The 23,591-nt window shown below is 39.3% G+C and overlaps 1 protein-coding gene across 5 annotated transcripts in view; it reads left to right on the top strand.

Annotated features, from left to right (window-relative positions):
• LOC133646480 (rho guanine nucleotide exchange factor TIAM2-like) overlaps window positions 1-23,591 on the top strand; it is a 229,218-nt gene that overhangs the window by 177,450 nt on the left and 28,177 nt on the right. For all 5 annotated transcript variants that reach the window (XM_062041868.1, XM_062041873.1, XM_062041870.1 and 2 more), the window contains 4 exons: window positions 9,053-9,286; window positions 10,785-10,853; window positions 17,523-17,648; window positions 18,054-18,162. In XM_062041868.1, coding sequence (XP_061897852.1) covers window positions 9,053-9,286; window positions 10,785-10,853; window positions 17,523-17,648; window positions 18,054-18,162 — 538 coding nt within the window. The remainder of the gene's footprint in view (window positions 1-9,052; window positions 9,287-10,784; window positions 10,854-17,522; window positions 17,649-18,053; window positions 18,163-23,591) is intronic.

The following is a 23,591-nucleotide window of genomic DNA, read 5'->3' on the forward strand; positions in this document are numbered from 1 at the left end:
ATGATTTAGTCAATTTAATTATAGTACTCGGTAAAAGGTTTATTTTTAAGGCCAAAAACAGATATTCACTTAGTATTACTTTCTTTAAAACATTTATTCAGTATTTTCTAACTTTAGAAAGTTACATGGTTGAAAACGATATTGATGCCAAAAAACATTAAAAAAAAGATGAGAAGTCCTCAAAGGCTTATTTTGAAAGTATAATTATGTTTATAGATTATATGATATCTGTTGTTGTGTTCCCTAATTTGAGTGACCTGGACATAATCTGGACTGTACATAAATGCTTATTTTGAAAATGTAATTTTGTTTATAAATTATATGCAATCTGTTGTGTTCCCTAATTTTTTTCTGTGTACATGAATGAAGGTGTGTGTTGCTGAGTCCGACTTGGACATTATCTGGACTGGGCCTGGTTTTAAAAACCCTTTAAACAAATCTAATTTCATTGACAACCTGGTCTGTTGAAGATAAGGCCCTTTTTTTTTAAATAAAATAAAATAAGATAAATAAATAAAAAACATTTTCTTGGATAAAAAAGAAAGTAAAACAATATAAAAATAATTACATAAAAAATAGTAATTAATTAAAATGTTAGTGGACCAGCAGCCTATACAATCATGTGTGCTTCAGGGACTGTGTCCCTTGCAGATGTGTTGTCTACGTTGTGGGAACCAGAATATTGGTAGCAGATAGAAATAACCCCTTTTGTGTGAGTGGGTGTGGATGAGTGTGCATGGGGGAGGTTGTTTGGGTTGATGCACTGATTGAAAGTGTATCTTGTGTTTTTTCTATGTAGATTTAATTTTTTTAAAAAAATTTTTTTTTTTTTTTTTTTTTTAGAACAGGCCCGCGGGCGACTCATCTGGTCCTTACGGGCGACCTGGTGCCCGCGGGCACCGCGTTGGTGACCCCTGGGTTAGAGTGTCCACCCTGAGATCTGTAGCTCGTGAGGGTCAAATGCAGAGGATAATTTCACCGCACCTAGTGTGTGTCTGACAATCATTGGCACTTAAACTTTAACTTTACTTAAAAAGTCTAGGCCTATAAAGGCACGCGTTTCTGCTAGTTAATATAGGTATAAATAGACAGTAAGAGTTTTGACTAGTCTGACAAAATGACAGCATTTGGTGCATTTGTTGTAGTTTGCAGCAATGGAGGACTGCAAGGCATCACACTTTAAAACAAGGTGTTGTATGTGCAAGGTAGAGAAAACAATTACATTTTGATTTGTAAGATTGATGCAGTACTTTCCAAATCAACTCTGAACACAAGGACCAGTGAGAGGCAGAAACATGACGCAGCTGTCAGTGAGAAAACCTCAGAAGGAATTCTCAGTACTGCTGCCAGGTGATCTTTGCCGCCTCCCGTCCGCTGTACTTAATGGGTTATTTGAGCTATGGTGATGGTGGAATTGTTGTGAGTCAATTACAATTCCTGAGTCGTGGGGCTGTGAAGGGGTCCTCTGCCACCACACACTGTCTTCATCATCATGGTTCAAGGAAGCTGTACAAGTTACCTTCCTGTAGGCACGTTCCCAACCTTTCAGTCAGGCTTATTACTAATTTCTCGCAGCTCTGAGACACCTCCATTATCCCATTTATGTTTGTGTGAGGTTAGCATGACTGCATATCCTTACAGTGTTTGTGAGAATGAAGTCAGTAATTCAGTTACAGTGTGCTATTGGGCATACGCAAATGCTTCTAGTCGGCCACCAGTTCCTTGTGGCTCAAAAAAAGCTTGTCGTGACTTATCAGTCTCCGCAAGGCAACGTTCTCCCGTCTAAAGCGTCTGGGCGTCTTGATGAATATGTCGCTCTGATATCCTTCAACCTCCTATATTTTCTTAAGGCAGTCACCCTATCCACCCACCGGATTCTTGTGTATGGTACAGTGTGAGGCTACAGCAGCTTTTCCAGCAGAAGCAGATTGTTACATAAATGTGTGTGTGTGCATGCGCGTGTGCGTGCATGTGTGTGTGTGTGTGTGTATATATTATACAAATATACATATGTATATATAATATATATATATATATATATATATATATATATATATATATATATGTATATGTATACATATATACATATTTATACATATATACACACACACACATATATATATATATATATATATATATATATATATATATATATATATATATATATATATATATATATATATATATATATATATATATATATATATATACACACACACACACACATTAAAGCTGTCAAGAGATTAATCACATTATAAACCTGTAATTAATGATGATTAATCACAGGTTATTATTTGTCTGCTTAAAAAAATATGCTGAAGAAAATACCCCATTATTTGGGTACAAATGCAATTTAATAGTCAGAATGTCATCCAGGATAATTTTTGAAATGTTTTACTACACTGCAAGTCATTGATTTACTCAAAACTTGGTGAAAAACTAAAAACTTAAGTGGACATTTTGACAGTCTTTGCAGTTTGCAATAATGTTGCAAACAAGGTACAGTTAGTAATCGATAATGTAGTAAACACACTCAAACAACTTGAAATAGTGCACCATTTACTCTTCTTTAGTTTAAACAATTGTTTTTGTAATGGTTTACTAGGGGAGGTGACGGCAAACATACACCAGGGGGAAGTATATACAAATATTTATTATATATATAGACAATATAGATATATATATAATAATAATAAACAATACAACTAAACTAAGAAAATGGAGTGTGAACTAGAATACAAGAGTGTGTAGTGTAAGACTATGTGTGTAGTTAGCTGAAGTGTGTGTGTTACCAAGTGTTGAACAGAGATGAGGAAGTCCAGGGGTAGAGGGGAGCCAAGCGAGGGAAGTCAAAGATCGAGGGAGGCAGTCAGTGTCCAGAGGGAGATCCGGGGAAATGTGAGACGCACACTGTCCAGGCGACGGAGGGTACTGCGGGGACACAAGAGAAGACAGGGGGTCAAGGCACGGAGAGGAAACAAGGAGAGAGAGCTAACGCTTCGCTTACGGTTCACCATGAGAAAACTAAGTTCCCGCGCCGATCCTTGGGTCCACCCTGCCTTTATCCGGCACGCCCTCATCAGGATCAGGTGTGCAGATAGCCGGTGAGTGTTTGCAGCTGGTGGCTGCTGCAGGGCGGAGACGCGCGCGGCGCGTCCCTGGATGTGCGCACCCGTGGGCGTGTCCCGAGGTGCGCACAGACGGCAGGGGTCTGAGCCGTAACAGTATCCCCCCCTATGGACAGATTCCAGATGTTCTGGAAGTAGAACCCCCCAAACAGGAACAACAGACAGGGGAGGGCGGAGGGGCGAACTGGTGGTGGGTCGCCAGCCCAAGTGTCCCCGAATCCACCGGGGACGAGTCCGGTGGCGGCGGCGAGTAGAACACCGCTGAGGCCGGCGGGGCGGGCGACCCAGGAATGGCCACCATCTTGGCCGTCGGGAAGGCAGACACGAGTGGCGCCATGGCGTGGAAGCGGCGGACGTCTTCGGCGGCGTGGAAGCAGCGGACGTCATCGGCGGCGTGGAAGCCGCGGGCATCATCGGCGGCGTGGAAGCCGCGGGCGTCAGCGGCGGCGTGGAAGCCGCGGGCGTCATTGGCGGCGTGGAAGCCGCGGGCGTCATCGGCGGCGTGGAAGCAGCGGGCGTCATCGGCGGCGTGGAAGCAGCGGACGTCATCGGCGATGCAGGCGTGGGAGCAGCGGACGTCATCGGCGATGCAGGCGTGGAAGCAGCGGATGTAGGCGGCGCCGGAGACGAGGAGGACGGCTGAGGATCAGGCCGAGGCGCTGCGGTGGGCGCTGCTGGCCGAGGTGCAGAGGTCGGCGCTGCCGGGCGAGGTGCAGAGGTCGGCGCTGCCGGGCGAGGTGCAGAGGTCGGCGCTGCCGGCCGAGGTGCAGAGGTCGGCGCTGCAGGACGAGGGGCGAAGGTCAGGGCCAGCCTGGGAGCTGGTGGAGACGCGGGGGCTCTCCTGGGGGACTGGTGCTAGCTCGGAGGCTAGCGCTAGCTCAGAGGCTAGTCGAGGGGCTGGTGCTAGCTCAGGGGCTAGCCGAGGGGCTAGTGCTAGCTCGGAGGCTAGCCGAGGGGCTGGTGCTAGCTCAGGGGCTAGCCAGGGGGCTGGTGCTAGTTCAGGGGCTAGCCAGGGGGATGGGGCTAGCTCAGGGGCTAGCCAGGGGGCTGGTGGCTGTGGCTGGGAAAAACAAAAAATAGGTGGAATAAGTCTGGCCGAGGGAAGTCTGTCTGGTTGCAGCTGCGCCCTCACACCAGCACAGCCACCAGTACTATCCCCCCCTCCGAAAGCGGATGCCAGACGCTTCCAGCTGACTGAGGGACAGTCACTAAGGGTGGGAGGTGGGTGGCCAGGCGGCGGGTAAATTCCTCTATCCCTACAGCACTGCTAAACAGTCCAAGATTTTGCTGAGGTGGGCTAAAAAAATTGTCCAGGGTGGATTGAAAAGAAAAAGACATAATGAGAAGGGGAAAAAGAGGAAGAAAAAAAATAAAGTCACTGGAGGCGGAGCTAAAGTCACTGGGGGACGAGCTAAAGAAAAACTGTGCCGTCAGGTCCTTATATATAATTTGGCGGGAACTTACTGTAATGGTTTACTAGGGGAGGTGACGGCAAACATACACCAGGGGGAAGTATATACAAATATTTATTATATATATAGACAATATAGATATATATATAATAATAATAAACAATACAACTAAACTAAGGAAATGGAGTGTGAACTAGAATACAAGAGTGTGTGGTGTAAGACTATGTGTGTAGTTAGCTGAAGTGTGTGTGTTACCAAGTGTTGAACAGAGATGAGGAAGTCCAGGGGTAGAGGGGAGCCAAGCGAGGGAAGTCAAGGATCGAGGGAGGCAGTCAGTGTCCAGAGGGAGATCCGGGGGAATGTGAGACGCACAGCTCACTGTCCAGGCGACGGAGGGTACTGCGGGGACACGGGAGAAGACAGGGGGTCAAGGCACGGAGAGGAAACAAGGAGAGAGAGCTAACGCTTCGCTTACGGTTCACCATGAGAAAACTAAGTTCCCGCGCTGATCCTTGGGTCCACCCTGCCTTTATCCGGCACGCCCTCATCAAGATCAGGTGTGCAGATAGCCGGTGAGTGTTTGCAGCTGGTGGCTGCTGCAGGGCGGAGACGCGCATGGCGCGTCCCTGGATGTGCGCACCCGTGGGCGTGTCCCGAGGTGCGCACAGACGGCAGGGGGCTGAGCCGTAACAGTTTTAACAAACATTGTGTTTGCACCGCCACTGCTCGCTGAGGACGGTGACTGCTGCTTCCTTTCACCTCAGAGTCTCCAAGACACAAAAGAGTTTCCAATATCACAGGGAAAAGTCACTAGATTTGTCACTAGTAGCTGTTTACAAAAAAAGTGGCCAAGAGGATTGACAACACTGTTGGGGCCATCTTCACTTTAAGATGATATTTTAAACTTGATGTGCCCCGATGATAAGAACATTAGTTGCTGCAATACTAACAAGTGACCTTAGTTTTATCCAAAGTTCTGTTTTGAAGCAAAATGGGCCGCCCCTCCTCGCAATCACAGACTGTGTAACAAATGCGCACGTCTTCCGGGTTAAGCCTTAACCTGGCGTGATTAATCTTCATTCATATTTGATAATGCGATAATTTATTTTTATTAATCACCCGTGTGTAGTTGGTATGAGAAAAGACTTGACATATTTTGGACAAAATTCTTCGATTGAAGTGACTTTAGAATTCCTTGCTACCGTCTTTTTTTCGTCTGAGCTTTTATTTTATTTTATTAAAGCAGTTCGAGTAACAATCTATATTTTATGTCAGTAATGCACTCACCTGAAATATAAACACGGACGTGAAACTTCTCCTCTCGACAAGCGGCAATGCTCGCCAGCAGCGTTCAATCTAGTGATGCCGTCTCACAGCGATTAAAGCTAAATTGTCTATCTGTATTGGCCCTGCGATGAGGTGGCGACTTGTCCAGGGTGTACCCCGCCTTCCACCCGAATGCAGCTGAGATAGAATAAACATTGATTGATTGATTGATTAATAGGCTCCAGCACCCCCGCGACCCCGAAAGGGACAAGCGGTAGAAAATGGATGGATATCTTGTCTTGTCCTTGGAACAACTTGTCATGGCTTTGGACCTGAGACTTCTTTAAATCATGTCCCTTGAACAGCACAGTGTTTCCCACACATTCATTTATTTGTTGCGGCCCGCCACAAAAGAATTAAGGCCGCCACAAAAAAATTATTTATTTTTATTTTTTTATTTTTTGTCCTGTCCAGCTTCTCAGGCAAATCATATAGTTGATGTAGATGCCCATATCGGCTGTTCAGATTTACTTTACAAAAGAGAAGTGTAGGATCAAGATTTTTGGAGCTCTTTGTTCAGTGGATCAGATGTTTGATGAAGCTTTGTGTCTATCTACCACCACTACTGTTTTCTGTTTATTTGTTACTGACTGTGGCAGGACACCTCTGCCTCTGTTTCACTTTATGTTGCTGGTAAATAATATGGTTGTAGTAGTAGGCTAAAGTTAAATTATTTAGTATGCACTAATTAAAGGGGCAGAGCTTTAAGAGACATTTTAGCTTTTATATTTTTATAAGATATATTTTTTGTAAGAACCACAATTAATAAATATATTTCAGTGAATAACTTATTGTTCAAATCTGTATATAAATATGTACATAAAATGTTGTAATTATATTGTAAAATGGATGGATGGATGGACGTTTAAAACAAAACTGTTATTAATTGGTAAGTATACATTTTTTGAGCCTTTTTAGAGAAAATCATATCATTGTAGTAAATTATGCAAATTACTCGACCACGCCCCCACCACCACAGGTATCTTGGTAGTTTATGGGAAACACTGCAGCAACAACCAATTTTGAAGGGGAACTGCACTTTTTTTGTTTGGCTAGCATTTGTAATCCCTATTTGAGACAAGAAGTTAGCTGTGTTAGCTGACCCTATTTGAGTCAAAATTCACTATTTCCTTAAACAACAACCAATAATCATGGCAGACTTAATGAGAGCCAGCGACGACTACTGTGGGAAAAATTCATATTCAGAACCTTATATTTTTTAGCCTAAATATACAGGGTTAAGCTACAAGTTTTGGAATCTTATTGCTAAGCAGAACCAGCTCTTGTGAAACACTAAGCATCATGTAGCAGTAGTGGTAAACAAGAAATACAAAATACAAACATAATAAAACAATGGCTTACTATACAATGTCTGCTCTGAATGAGCTTCCGACTGATGGGATATTTTTATTTTTCATTAATTATATCTTTATATATTTATTTTAATCTTTCAGCTCAAGACTTTCTTCTCTGTTTAGATGATGTATTCAGCATAATCCTCACTCCTCAGGAAAGAAAATGCGGGGAACAAACGAGCATTTTGTCACATATGCCTAGCGATGTCTTCGGATTTAAATTGAATTTAGGTCAAGAGCTGCAGTAGCTATGTTACCCCTCTGAGATCAAGGCGCCTCGTTACTAAAAGTCGTTCCTTCGTTTTAGCTTTTATAATAACAATGTCGCTAATACTTAGGTTTTTGGATGTTTTTTAGAAGGCTGTCTAGTACTAGCTGTATTTTACAATTTAGAATGCAGAATAAATAGAATGTGTTCTTGTCTCACATAAGGATTGTGAATGATAATTTAAACAAAATAATCCAGTTCCCCTTTTAGACATCCCTGGCGTGGCCATGCTGCAATGCCTCAGCTGATGAGTGCAGAGCGCAGATCCGTTAATTGACTTGTCTAAGGGGTTATTGGGTAAGGATTGAAAGGTGGTTGTGTTGTGTTTTGAAGCTGACACCGCCAAAAGTGCTTACAAATGCTGAATGACTCTGCCAAAGGGTGTGCTTCAGTGCATTGATGTCTGCAGTGTCAGTCTATGTGTGTGACTGTGCTGTCTTCAGCAGTGAACTGAATGCACTTGAACGCTTACATATACACTATTTGAAATATCTGCACATACACACAGGAAGGCAAAGAGTGCTGAGCCTGAGCATGCTGGCCATTACACTCCTGTCTTGTGCAGCAGACTGGAACCTTGAGATCGTCACTTTTGTTATGTGGGGATTGAAAGAGGTCTCACCATGAGAATCTCTTTCTGGTATAGGATGTGCTTAGAATGTGTTCTGCATTGTGACTGCTCATTGCTATTGCTATTTTTGGCTGGCAGTAAGACCATAATTGTTGGCAATGCTGCAGTCAAGCCTGGTACTAATGATGAAGTGTTTTGCTTTCTTCTAAGAAATTAAGATTTTGAGTTTGATAAAGTATATTCAAAAATGACGAATCCCTTGAAATGCAAGCTGCAGAATGGCACAGCAGTGCCAGCTACTGTGTAATTTAGTTATAGTTATTTTCCCTAGGTTTCAAGGAACAAAACGAGAGACTGTGATAAACACATTTTCTGCTAGTTGCTTGCAAATTAAAACTTTTACTTACAGCAGACAAGACCTGCCACTGTGCTTCTGATACCAGATTTTAAAGACTACCTCTTGCAGTACAGTCTAATATTAAGTCATGCATAATTATATGCAACCATATTAACAGTGAATTATCCTTGTAAGGATTATATGGGGCATTATAATCTAATTTTGTTCCTATTACAACAAATAGCTGCAAGTTAATAATAGACTAATACAATTCTCAGGAATTGACGTGCTACAAAGCTGCATAACTGTTGATTATAGATTTAAAATAATATTGTTATGCTATAGAAATATCAATGTGGATATACTGTTGTATATTTCATTTACAGTCATAAGTGTTTCATGCTAAACTAATATATATATAGAGTGAATAGGTAGATTCACTGACCTTAGACAGTGTAGACCTCTTTATTTCAAATTTCACATCCGGGGAATGAGATCTTGCTGATAATTTATTGTATTTTTGATACAGCTTTTGTATTGAACCTCCTTATATCGTACAGTTACACCCTAAGCTTGTCTCAAGTGTGTTTGTTTTCACACGCTTGACTGTATACATGCATGATCATTAAATACTACTATATATTTCCCCCCACAGAGTGTGGACACAGTGTGTAATTTCTACCAGTCCTTCCAGGAGGGAGAAAGTTCAGCCACTGGTGGCCCAATGTCAGACAACAAAGAACCGCCCATGAGGCAAGGTGGAGAGTCAAGGCTCGGCTCTATCGGTGACGACACTCTTGCTAGGCCCTGCCCAAAGCATATGAGTGCCACTGAGAAGTTATGCAAGGTCATCCAGGAGCTCGTGGACACAGAGAAGTCCTATGTGAAGGTGAGAAATTATTAGTGGTATGTGATATCACTAGTAACAGCCAATCAAGTGAATAAATGGCCTTAAAAAATCTGCCTTTGATATACTGTGAATGCAAGTTGCAGTATTGCATATAAGATGTGTCATTACTAGAGATGTCCGATAATATCGGTCTGCCGATATTATCGGCCGATAAATGCGTTAAAATGTAATATTGGAAATTATCGGTATCGTTTTTTTTATTATCAGTATCGGGTTTTTTAATTTTTATTTTTTTATTAAATCCACATAAAAAACACAAGATACACTTACAATTAGTGCACCAACCCACCCCATTTACACTCATTCACACTCATTCACACAAAAGGGTTGTTTCTTTCTGTTATTAATATTCTGGTTCCTACATTATATATCAATATATATCAATACAGTCTGCAAGGGATACAGTCCGTAAGCACACATGATTGTGCGTGCTGCTGGTCCACTAATAATACTAACCTTTAACAGTTAATTTTACAAATTTTCATTAATTACTAGTTTCTATGTAACTGTTTTTATATTGTTTTACTTTCTTTTTTATTCAAGAAAATGTTTTTAATTTATTTATCTTATTTTATTTGATTCATTTTTTTAAAAAGTACCTTATCTTCACCATACCTGGTTGTCCAAATTAGGCATAATAATGTGTTAATTCCACGACTGTATGCATCATGAATCAATTTAAGTGGACCCCGACTTAAACAAGTTGAAAAACTTATTTGGGTGTTACCATTTAGTGGTCAATTGTACGGAATATGTACTTCACTGTGCAACCTACTAATAAAAGTCTCAATCAATCAATCAAAGGTTGATATCGGTATCGGTTGATATCGGTATCGGTAATTAAAGAGTTGGACAATATCGGCATATCGGATATCGGCAAAAAGCCATTATCGGACATCCCTAGTCATTACATATAGTAGAGCAACGCCTACCCGTGCCATTGTCAAGTCGTACTCATCTTCTTCCCAACCTATAATTTTTTTCTTACCTCGCATGACCTTTTTGTCTGTGACACACGTTTAGCAACCACACTCATGAGCTGCTTGTCTCAGCAATGCTATTAATGCCCGACAGCTTTCTCTGAATTCTCTTGTCTCCTCATTTTCCATTAAGTCCTGTCCCTCGTGCATCCCTCCTCCTCAGCCTGATTTCAGAACTGAGGTGATTGCATTTCTAGCGTGCTTTGGCGCATACCAGTTAGCTGGAATCTTTGCACCATAGGCTGTGTTCTACTGTATATTGCCTCATGTAGCTTCAACAGCAGGGGAAGAGGAGAAATCCAAACTAATGAGAATATCTCCACGGATACCAACACAACCTCCAACCAAATTAAGGCAGGGGCATGAGAAGAGAGATAGAAGTTTGGGGTCATAAAATGTAAACATTTTTTGATGTGAAAATGAAGGAGCCTCCAAGTCAAGTCAACTGGAAATATTTATTCTCTCTACTAATTTTTTTTCTTCACTTTTCTGTGCAGGACCTGGCATGCTTGTTCGAGATCTACCTGATACCCTTGCAAAATGAAATCTTCCTCACGCTGGATGAGGTAGGCAGCAAAAACGTGTTGTCGGCATTGAAGGGCTTTAGCGAGTATGGTGAGAGTAAAGGGATGTCCTGGCAGGTGTTGAGGCGAAATGAGACATGAAACTCATGGAGTGCTTATTACCCTGCGGTGATGTAGATGAACCCTGTCAGGCCATGTCTTTCTCGTTACAACTGTTAGTGCCTGGAGGACAGATTAGCATCCCCCACTCCATGACCTTCCCAGAGGGACATGCCTGTGAAGGCCACCTTTTCAACTCACCTCTAGGAAGAAAAACACCTTTAATTGTTCCCCTAAGGAGAAATGAGATTTACGCTTAGTTGATTACATGGAATGGTTAGTTTATTTAGACATAAATTATGTATATGTCCTATTAGTTCAGTCCTGATACTAGGGAGGAATAATTGAGGGCACATGCCAAAGCCCAACTAGTTTATTGACCAAAAAAGGTGAATTGCTAGGTTGAAGGCGACATCTCGTCCATACACACAGTCACACACACACAAACACACACACACACGTACATATATACATATATATACACTGTATACACACATGCACATATATTATGTGCGTATGTGTGTGTGTGTGTATATATATATATATATATATATATATATATATATATATATATATATATATATATATATATATAAATAAATATATATATATATATATATATATATATATATATATATATATATATATATATATATATATATATATATATACAAACCCCGTTTCCATATGAGTTGGGAAATTGTGTTAGATGTAAATATAAACGGAATACAATGATTTGCAAATCCTTTTCAACCCATATTCAATTGAATGCACTACAAAGACAATATATTTGATGTTCAAACGCATAAACTTTTTTTTTTTGCAAATAATAATTAACTTAGAATTTCATGGCTGCAACATGTGCCAAAGTAGTTGGGAAAGGGCATGTTCACCACTGTGTTACATGGCCTTTCCTTTTAACAACACTCAGTAAACGTTTGGGAACTGAGGAGACACATTTTTTAAGCTTCTCAGATGGAATTCTTTCCCATTCTTGCTTGATGTACAGCTTAAGTTGTTCAACAGTCCGGGGGTCTCCGTTGTGGTAATTTAGGCTTCATAATGCGCCACACATTTTCAATGGGAGACAGGTCTGGACTACAGGCAGGCCAGTCTAGTACCCGCACTCTTTTACTATGAAGCCACGTTGATGTAACATGTGGCTTGGCATTGTCTTGCTGAAATAAGCAGGGCCATGGTAACGTTGCTTGGATGGCAACTAGGGCTGAACGATTTATCGTTTTCAGATCGAAATTGCGATTTCAGAAGTCTCAATCTTGAGATCGTGAAGGCTTCGGTTTTAGACGAACGTTATTTAGCTCTCCTGGCTGACATGTCTGTTGTGTATATGCAGCCTGCTCGTGCTACTCTCATGCCTTGTCAAACTCACCAATCAGAAGTGGTAAACTACTTGTGAGCAGGGCATGCCGTCACGCTAACCAATCAGAGGCGGCCATTGACGAGGCTACCGCGTACACGCCCACTAACAACTTTGGTGAAGAAACAAACGTCCTGGAGGAAATGGCTGCTGCCGCCGGGTCAGAAGTGGAGGAGGATTTAGTTTTAATACAGAAGAAGAGCAGCACGTCTGTCATTTGGGACTACTTCGGTTTCGAAACTTCAGATGTGCATCAGAAACAGGTACTTTGTAAAACTTGTCGGGCCAAAGTCGCCACATCCCAAGGCAACACGACTAATTTATTCCGGCACTTGAAAAATCACCACCGGCAGTTACACGACGAATGTATGACCAAAAAGTCCGGTGAAAAGTCAACCCCGAGCGATTCAGCCCATTGTAGCAAACATACCACAATTACAGCGTCGTTTGCCAGTATAACTCCTTATGAGAAGAGCAGCCGTTCTATTGTTAACAGAATAGATGTGCAATATTTGGGTGCTGCTAAGCGGTAAATGAATGACCCACCTATTTTAATGTCTGACATATTTTTCAGAAGGGCAGAGGTTGGGTCATTTTGTTTTTGTAATAGTATTTTCTTTATTACCATTACTTTTCAATTTCACTTTAAAATATTGTTCAGGTTTCTTCCAGGGTTGAATAAAGTACTTGAATTGCTGCTATAGATGTTGATAGGCTAGCTCTCTTGAGCCATAAAAGACTGACCTACCTACTTGAGTATAAGACTGTTTACATAAGGTCAGGATCCTTTTTTTCCTTTATTGAAGTTGTTGAATTTTGTTTTTCTTATTATATATTAAGCATTGCTTTTTGTGTTGGAATTGTTTTGTATTTTATTTAACTTAAACTTTTTTATTTATCTTAACATAATTAAGGTTTTTGTACTGGTTTTAGTTCTTTAGTTTTAATAACTGCTGTTGGTCAAGAACTTTGGAGAATGTACATGCATGTTTCTTAATAAATACATGTTTGAAGCAATTCTTACCTTTTAGTATTCATCCTTGCATTACATAGCATTTAATGTTTTCATGGTATATCATTTTTTGTCATGTTTTAAATCTGTTACTGTTACTGAAGCTTGATTTGAAAAGAAATCGTGAGTCAAAATCGAAATCGCAATTTCTGTCAGAAAAATCGTGATCAGATTTTTTCCTGAAATCGTTCAGCCCTAATGGCAACATATGTTGCTCCAAAACCTGTATGTACCTTTCAGCATTAATGGCGCCTTCACAGATGTGTAAGTTACCCATGTCTTGGCCACTAATACACCCCCATACCATCACAGATGCTGGCTTTTGCACTTTGCGCCTATAACAATCCGGATGGTTCTTTTCCTCTTTGGTCCGGAGGACACGACGTCTACAGTTTCCAAAAACAATTTGAAATGTGGACTCGTCAGACCACAGAACACTTTTCCACTTTGTATCAGTCCATCTTAGATGAGCTCAGGCCCAGCGAAGCCGACGGCGTTTGCGGGTGCTGTTGATAAACGGTTTTCGCCCTGCATAGGAGAGTTTTAACTTGCACTTACAGATGTAGCGACCAACTGTAGTTACTGACAGTGGGTTTCTGAAGTGTTCCTGAGCCCATGTGGTGATATCCTTTACACACTGATGTCGCTTGTTGATGCAGTACAGCCTGAGGGATCGAAGGTCACAGGCTTAGCTGCTTAGGTGCAGTGATTTCTCCAGATTCTCTGAACCCTTTGTAGATATTACGGACCATAGATGGTGAAATCCCTAAATTCCTTGCAATAGCTGGTTGAGAAAGGTTTTTCTTCAACTGTTCAACAATTTGCTCACGCATTTGTGGACAAAGTGGTGACCCTCGCCCCATCCTTGTTTGTGAATGACTGAGCATTTCATGGAATCTACTTTTATACCCAATCATGGCACCCACCTGTTCCCAATTTGCCTGTCACCTGTGAGATGTTCCAAATAAGTGTTTGATGAGCATTCCTCAACTTAATCAGTATTTATTGCCACCTTTCCCAACTTCTTTGTCACGTGTTGCTGGCATCAAATTCTAAAGTTAATGTTTATTTGCAAAAAAAAAAAAATGTTTATCAGTTTGAACATCAAATATGTTGTCTTTGTAGCATATTCAACTGAATATGGGTTGAAAATTATTTGCAAATCATTGTATTCCGTTTATATTTACATCTAACACAATTTCCCAACTTATATGGAAACGGGGTTTGTATATATATATATATATATATATATATATATATATATATATATTAGAGATGTCCGATAATATCGGCCTGCAGATATTATCGGCCGATATATGCGTTAAAATGTAATATCAGAAATTATCGGTATCGGTTTTTTATTATCGGTATCGTTTTTTTTTGTTTGTTTGTTGTTTTTTTTTAATTAAATCAACATAAAAAACACAAGATACTCTTACAATTAGTGCACCAACCCAAAAAACCTCCCTCCCCCATTTACACTCATTCACACAAAAGGGACGTTTCATTCTGTTATTAATATTCTGGTTCCTACATTATATATCAATATATATCAATACAGTCTGCAAGGGATACAGTCCGTAAGCACACATGATTGTGCGTGCTGCTGGTCCACTAATAGTACTAACCTTTAACAGTTAATTTTACTAATTTTCATTCATTACTATTTTCTATGTAACTGTTTTTATATTGTTGTACCTTCTTTTTCATTCAAGAAAATGTTTTTAATTTATTTATGTTATTTTACTAATTTTTTAAAAAAGTACCTTATCTTCACCATACCTGGTTGTCCAAATTAGGCATAATAATGTGTTAATTCCACGACTGCATATATCGGTTGATATCGGTATCGGTTGATATCGGTTTCGGTAATTAAAGAGTTGGACAATATCGGATATCGGCAAAAAGCCATTATCGGACATCCCTAATATATATATATATATATATATATATATATATATATATATATATATATATATATATTATATATATATATATATATATATATATATATATATATATATATATATTATATATATATATATATATATATATATATATATATATATATATATATATATATATATATATATATATATATATATATATATACATACACACACACACACACACATGCACACACACACACACACACACACACTAGGGTTGTCCCGATACCAATAATTTGGTACCGGTACAAAAATGTATATAGATACTTTTCGATACTTTTCCAAATAAAGGAAACTACAAAAAATGTCAATATTGGCTTTATTTTAACAGAGTATCGTACACAACATTAAACACTCACAGTCAAAGAACAATTTTACAAGCTTAAAATACAAATTAAAAGGCATTGAAATGGCATCGACCCTGAAGGGAACATCTGCCCTGTGCTCCTCGAATACGGTCTGCACCGGACCAAACAGCAGGACAGGTGTCGGGGACGGCGTGGCGCAGTTGGGAGAGTGGCCGTGCCAGCAACCTGAGGGTTCCTGGTTTGATCCCCAGCTTCTACCAACCTAGTCACGTCCGTTGTGTCCTTGAGCAATATACTTCACCCTTGCTCCAGATGGGTCGTGGTTAAGGCCTTGCATGGCAGCTCCCACCATCAATGTGTGAATGTGTGTGTGGATGGGTGAATGTGGAAATAGTGTCAAAGCGCTTTGAGTACCTTGAAGGTAGAAAAGCGCAATACGAGTATAACCCATTTTACCATTTACCATTTAGGTGTAACAACTACATTATTACCTTTCAGTTTTTATAACTCCTTGTGCAGATCTGAATGCTTATTATTTAAATGTTTACCTAAGTTTGAAGCAAAGGTGGTAATACTAACCGCCACATTTGGCAAGGCGTGTTTTAAAGCAGTGATAGTAGTGTATGTATGCTCCTTTAAGAATGGCAGTATGTGGGGTGAGTGACGTGAGTAAGTGAGTGGTCAAGTGAGTAGAGGTAGCGGTAGCATGTGCAGGAGTGTTAATAGCATAGTGGATGTCCGATTGTGCCCTGTGGAAATAAAAATAAAAATGACCAAGTTGTAACTAATCGACGGCCTCGTCATTCCGACTAAAGAGCGGAGCCTTACGGACCCATTGTGAAGTGAAGGCTGTTATCCCCGACAATATATCAGTCCTGGAGGGAACGTCTCCCTGCGCTCCTCGACTGCGGTCTGGGAGTCGACAAGCAGGAAAGGTGTAAAGCAACCCTTGCAGAGCGCCTGTTTAAAGCGTCACCTTTATTGTTAGTTTTGAAGCCCAAATACCTCCATATTGCGCTTCATGCACCCTCTTTATTAACCAGTAGAATTGTAGTTTTTTGCCATTTTTCCTCTCCAAGATGTTATTGCTTGTATGCACTTTGTGCGTGCGTTTTGACACACTCAACATCATGCGCCTTGGCTCTGTAGTCAACGCACAGTGGCATTCAGATGAAAGAACTGTACCGGTACTTTTCAAAGGTGGTATAGTACCGATTTCAATTGATTAGTACCGAGATACTTTAGCAATACCGGTATACCGTACAACCCTAATACACACACATATATACATGTATACACATCTAATGTATATATACACATATATATGTATTCACATATGTAATATCAGCCTTTGTTGCCATTCCATAGCTGCCAACAATAACAAAAGTGTAATTGTTGTTCATATACATTGATGACATTCTTGTCATTGCATATTTTCATGACTACTTACAATTATAGTATTCCTACAGAAGGTTATTATTGCTTCTTCCAAGACTGCACACTATTGTGCCAAACTTGACCTCAAACCCAGAGTGGTTCTTTCAACACGCCCTAGTTGATAGACCACCTACACTGCGGCTAATTAAACAAACATTATGGGACAGTCAGACATGTCCAGATACACAATGGACAAGGTCGTGTTATCCCTTGAATTGCTTTTAATGAAGAGAAGCACTGACTCTGAGTGTGCGTGCGTTAGAGACGGGACGGGGCCTGTTAAAGAATGTGTGATTGTGTGTGTGTAACATTTATAGCAGAGCCATAGCTTGTTCCTAAGTGCCTTTATAAGTGATAAAGCCATCAGAGTGGAGGTTTTACAACACTCTGGGGTGCCTGTCTGCTTCACTGTTATGAATTACAAGCTATCCAGGCCCCCTCTCCACCTCAGAGGTGCTCACTCTGTCCCATCACTTTAACCACATTTTTTGTTCCTGACCTACTGGTCCTTTGCTCTCTCATCCTCAGATGGAGAGTCTGTTTGGGAGTTTGCCAGAGATGTTAGACTTCCAGAGGGTCTTTCTGCAGACATTAGAAGAGAAGATTGCCTCCTCCCCTGACTTCAGCACCCTTGAGACACCTTCCCAGTTCAAGGTTAGACACACTCATATTGAACAAATGGACAACTATACAGTTAGATCTCACTTAGTACGATTTATATTTAGCCTTTTCTGCAAACAAAGGTGTCAACACTGAGAGCTTAAGTTTGATAAATAATTGAGGCGCTGTGGCAGGAGGCTTGCCGGCTGATTTATTGGCTTGACATGACAAGGTGTGGGGTCTATTGATCGAGATGTTGGTTCACTGGTTAGAATGTGAGGCGCTGAGAGCTACTGTACTCAAGAGGTTAAGGGAGAGGGAGAGGACAGACATTTGAATCATCTTCCAAGAGAAAGAGGTTGGAACATTCTGTTCACGGCTTCACATGTTTCCACTTTTCTGTTATGCAATGTGCAGCTCTACATCTGCAACTCTCACATTTTATATTTGTCTCCCCAGAAGCTTCTGTTTTCTCTTGGGGGCTCCTTTCTGTACTACGCCGACCACTTCAAGCTCTACAGTGGCTTCTGTGCTAACCACATCAAGGTCCAGAAAGTCCTGGAGAGAGGTACTATACATAAATACTAGGGATAGTATATATATATATATATATATAGCCGATAAATGCGTTAAAATGTAATATCGGAAATTATCGGTATCGGTTTTTTTTATTATCTGTATCGGTTTTTTTTATTTTTTTATTTTTTTTATTTTTATTAAATCAATATAAAAAACACAAGATACCCTTACAATTAGTGCACCAACCCAAAAAACCTCCCTCCCCCCATTTCTTTCTGTTATCAATATTCTGGTTCCTACATTATATATCAATATATATCAATACAGTCTGCAAGGGATACAGTCTGTAAGCACACATGATTGTGCGTGCTGCTGGTCCACTAATAGTACTAACCTTTAACAGTTAATTTTACTCATTTTCATTAATTACTAGTTTCTATGTAACTGTTTTTATATTGTTTTACTTTCTTTTTTATTCAAGAAAATGTTTTTAATTTAGTTATCTTATTTTATTATTTTTTTTAAAAAGTACCTTATCTTCACCATACATGGTTGTCCAAATTAGGCATAATAATGTGTTAATTCCACGACTGCATATATCGGTTGATATCGGTATTGGTTGATATCGGTATCGGTAATTAAAGAGTTGGACAATATCGGATATCGGCAAAAAGCCATTATCGGACATCCCTAATAAATACATGCGTGCCCTTGATTTGATACACATGGAAATGCACATTAAACAGAAATGTATATTATTGCATTAGGTACACCAGCAATAAATTTAAGAAAACAAATACACAAGCTATATTAAAAATATAGTAAAACCCTGCTTTTTCGCAAGTTTTCAGTTATATTTGTGGCTGTATTTTTTAATGTTGAACCGTGAGGTAAGGGTTCATGGATACACTTTTTTCACTTTTTGCATCAAATCTGATTTATTTGGTGGGTGTACCTAGTGTTGTGGCCAGTGACGTGTGCCTTTGTAATCCCAAATCTCCATTCACTCTGCCAAACTCAGCATCCTTGCACCTGTGTTGCATCAGTCACACCTCTCTGCACTCAGCAGATGAAGGTGTGAGATGCAAGATGCTTGACCACTGTTATTTTACAATTCACACTTATAAAACAGTCCTACAGTAATACTTTTTTTACAAACCTATGAGGGTTGAATATTTGAATAACCTTGGTAATTTAAACCAAAAGCATTTATATCCATGTACCGTTCCCAGTGTGAAAGAACATTTCGAAGATGATTGATGATGGAGATCATGCTGGCTAAGACAGTGAGAAATAAGAGGGGTTTTCTTCTGCCACTATAGTAAGAGGACAGGGAGGAGTCAGAATTACGTACTGTAGGATAGCTATTTAGTAGGATGATAAAAAATAACACCAGTACAGGTCTGTGATAGGTCAGCATTACCTCAAGGAGAATGACTGGTTGCTTACAGTAAGTATGATATCAAAGTCACCCTCTAGATTTTAAAATATGTTTACAAACAGTATGCACTGTGTTCATGTAGACCAGTGGTCTCAAACACGCGGCCCGTGGGCCAATTGCGGCCCGCGAGACGTTATTTTGCGGCCCCTACCTTAATATGAAAGTTTAATGTTAGTGCGGCCCGCAAGTTTTAAATGAATGGCGCTTGTACCAATCACGGTATGGTATAAGGCTCACGACAATGTTGATGGTTTTCCGTGATGGCACTGCCTTTAGTGTCCTCTAGAAACTGTCACCACATCATCTTTTTCTCCATACAAATATGCGCCACACTGTGAACCCACACCAAACAAGAATTACAAACACATTTCGGGAGAACATCCGCACCTAAACACAACATACACACAACAGAACAAATACCCAGAATCCTTTGCAGCCCTAACTCTTCCTGGCTACAAAAACACCCCGCTATCCCTAACCCCGCCCACCTCAACTCCCCCCCATCTCCCGAATTCGGAGGTCTCAAGGTTGGCAAGTATGCATTGACGTCACTTGCGTGATGCAAGCAGAGAAACATTTTGCCTCTTTTCCACGACACCCGCACACGCTCTTCTTCCCTCCCTCCCTGCCTCCCTCGCTCGCCCGCCTGCTTGCTCTCGTCCCCTTTGTAAACAGTCCGGGCGGGGAAGACGAGCACTCCGCCGAAGGACAGAGCGACAATACAAAAGTGTGGTGCACTGGACCCCAGCGCTGATACTCCGACAGAGAGTCGCTGGGCGAATCAGACGTGTAACACGTTAGTGGTGATATTAGCCCGTTCGGGGTTAATTATGCTACAGTAACTGTAAACTCCATGGTGAGCCCCCACCCCACCCCCACCCCCACCCCCCTCCCTTTGGCTCCAGACAGAGACGATTTTTGATGCAATATTTCTTTGTTGAGCACAGGGGCACCCCGACGTCTCTTATTTCATTTAATTGAATTTTTATTTATCTCCTTCATTGATGTGCATCTTTGATCGATAGACAATTATACCTCAATTATTCAATAATACATTTACACACCAATGCCTGAGAAGGAGCAGGATGAAGAAAAATCTTATATTTTTCTGCCCTCTTCAACATAATACGTAGTCTTACTTAATGATATCATATAAACCAACAATTACATCCAAATATAACGAAAACAAACAAAAAAACACACAAAAAAACACAAGAAGTGCAAAACTTCATGAAGTACAAACCGAACAAAAAAAACCAAAAGAAATAATATACACCTCACAGGATGATACAAAACAAATACAAAACCAGGCAAAAAATTAGTAAAATAATAAATATAAAGCAAAATGTAAACACTTATGGCTGTCCATATGATCTTATTGTTCTGTCTTTATATATTTTTTCAATTGGAATATATTTTTACAATCTTTTATCTCATTGTAAATAGAATTCCATAGTTTAACCCCCACCACTGAACTGATAGGCACATTTGTTTTAAAATTGTCCTTGAATACTGATGTTGTAAATGACCTTTTCTTCTATGCTCTTCATTCTCAGAAGTGATGACAAACATTTTTTGTAAATTTGCTGGTAATGTTTTACTTTTAGCCTTAAACATGACACATAATGTCTGTGACTTTACTAGCTCCTGTAATTTCAATAAACCCAAATTAATAAATAATATGTTAGTGTGTTCTAAGTAATCTACTTTATGAATAATCCTTATAGCTCTTTTCTGTAGTTGATACAGAGAAAGTTGCGGTGCACAAGGAATACAATTTGAAACGTCATTATACAACTAGACATGCTGAGGAGTATGCAAAATACCAGGGAGATGAGAGAGTGAACCGGGTTGCAAATTTTAAAACCAGTCTACTGAGGCAACAAGATTTCGTCAAGAAAGCAAGCGAAAAGAACGATGCAGTAGTCAAAGCTAGCTACATGGTGAGTGAGATGGTTGCTAGGGCGGGAAAGCCATTCAAAGAAGGTGAATTCATTAAAAAGTGCATGTTAGATTTTTTTTTAAGAAATCTTTTCTTGCGACCCAGCCTCACCCAGTTTCTGCATCCAGTGGCCCCCAGGTAAATTGAGTTTGAGACCCCTGATGTAGACCAAAGGTCCTCAATAGTAACTGTACAAATTCTGCACATAGATATAGAGCTGCACATTGCATAACAGGAAAGTGGGAACATGTGAAGCCGTGAACACAAACTGAAGCTGTACATATCTTTTGGGCCTTTTAGTAGTGATGGGTAAATAATGCCTCATTGAGTATATGACACGCTCACTACTAGGGATCGGAATCGAAAACTGATTCGCAGTTTATCAATTTCTTGGAATCTCTTGCCTTTTTTTCAAACGGTTCCATAAACGATTCTTCCGGGTGGGGATGACGTCATTACGCAACGGGCATAGTGACATCAGATCGCAAAATGGTGGTGGCCAGGCGGAACAAACACTAACATTTTACAAGAAAAGATTGCAATAGGATTACTTGTAATAATTATAAGGCTGCTATTTCATCAAAAGGAGGACATACGAGCAATATGCTGAACAATTTGAACACACAGCATACAATAACTATAAATGAAAGTCGCAATTTTGAACCGCTCCGATCTCATTCCTGCAGCAGTAAAGCTAGCACGTCATCTGAATGCAACAGTTACTAACTAACCTAGCCTATCATGTCAGCGCTATTATTTGTAAAATTTGAATGAATGCCTTCTCATTTAGATGAGCATGATGAGAAACAGATTCTGACTGGCTCCAAGGCGGGTAGTACTCGCCCCAGTTGACGTTTGCCGCTAAACAAATGTTAATGAGCAGCGACTAAGTTTGTGGTCAAAAGTTTGCATTTTCGGTAGGTGAATGTTTGATTGTAGTCAGAAAAAAGCTGCAAGTTTTCCTGCAACCAGATTTTATCTTTTATTATATTATACAGATGAAACTCATAAAATTAGAATATGTTGTAAAAGTCCATTCATGTCAGCAATTAACTTCAATGAAACTAATCTGTGATATTAATTAATTACATGCAAAGTAAGATACGTCAAGTCTTTATTTGTTATAATTTTGATCATCATGCTTTACAGTTTTTGAAACCTTACATTTTCTGAGATTTTCAATTCAAACTTTTCATAAGCTGTGAGCCATAATCATAAAAATTATAACCAATAAAAGGTGTGACATATCTCACTTTGCATGTAATAAGTTAATATCACATGTGACTAAATGTTACACTCTTGTGTAATTTGCACATGATTACATTTTACAGAAGAATATTAATTTCTTATATTTTATTTTATATAGTTTTTCTTCTATGCTACATATATTCCTTTTGAGACTTTACTGTAGGCTTTGTAAGGTCATGTTACTTCTAAACTAAACAAAAATTATGCAATCCCACCCTTTTTTCTCTTTTTTTATCCAAATAAGAATCGATACGAGAACCATGAAAGAAATGAATCGTTAAGCAGAATTGAAAAGGAAATCGGAACCGTAAACATCTTATCAATTCCTATCCTTACACTCACACTGTATTGACATTGCACTGATACTGTGTAGGTCATATATATATATATATATATATATATATATATATATATATATATATATATATATATATATATATATATATATATATATATATATATATATATATGTATATATATATATGTATTTGTAGTGTATATATGTAAATATATGTTTATATGTATTTGTAGTGTATATATGTAAATATATGTTTATATGTATATGTGTGAAAGTGTGTATGCATTTGTTTATATATGTATATATGTATGTGTATATATTTGTGTATGTATATATGAATGTATGCAAATATATGTATATATTTGTGTATATACCTACATACATATACTGTACATGTATGTATGGTTATATATGTACACATATATATGTATGTGTATATATATATATATATATATATATATATATATATATATATATATATATATATATATATATATATATATATATATATACATATATACATATATACATTTAGATATATACACATGT

The sequence above is a fragment of the Entelurus aequoreus genome, linkage group LG03 (assembly GCF_033978785.1).
Source record: "Entelurus aequoreus isolate RoL-2023_Sb linkage group LG03, RoL_Eaeq_v1.1, whole genome shotgun sequence".
Taxonomy (NCBI): Eukaryota; Metazoa; Chordata; class Actinopteri; order Syngnathiformes; family Syngnathidae; genus Entelurus; species Entelurus aequoreus.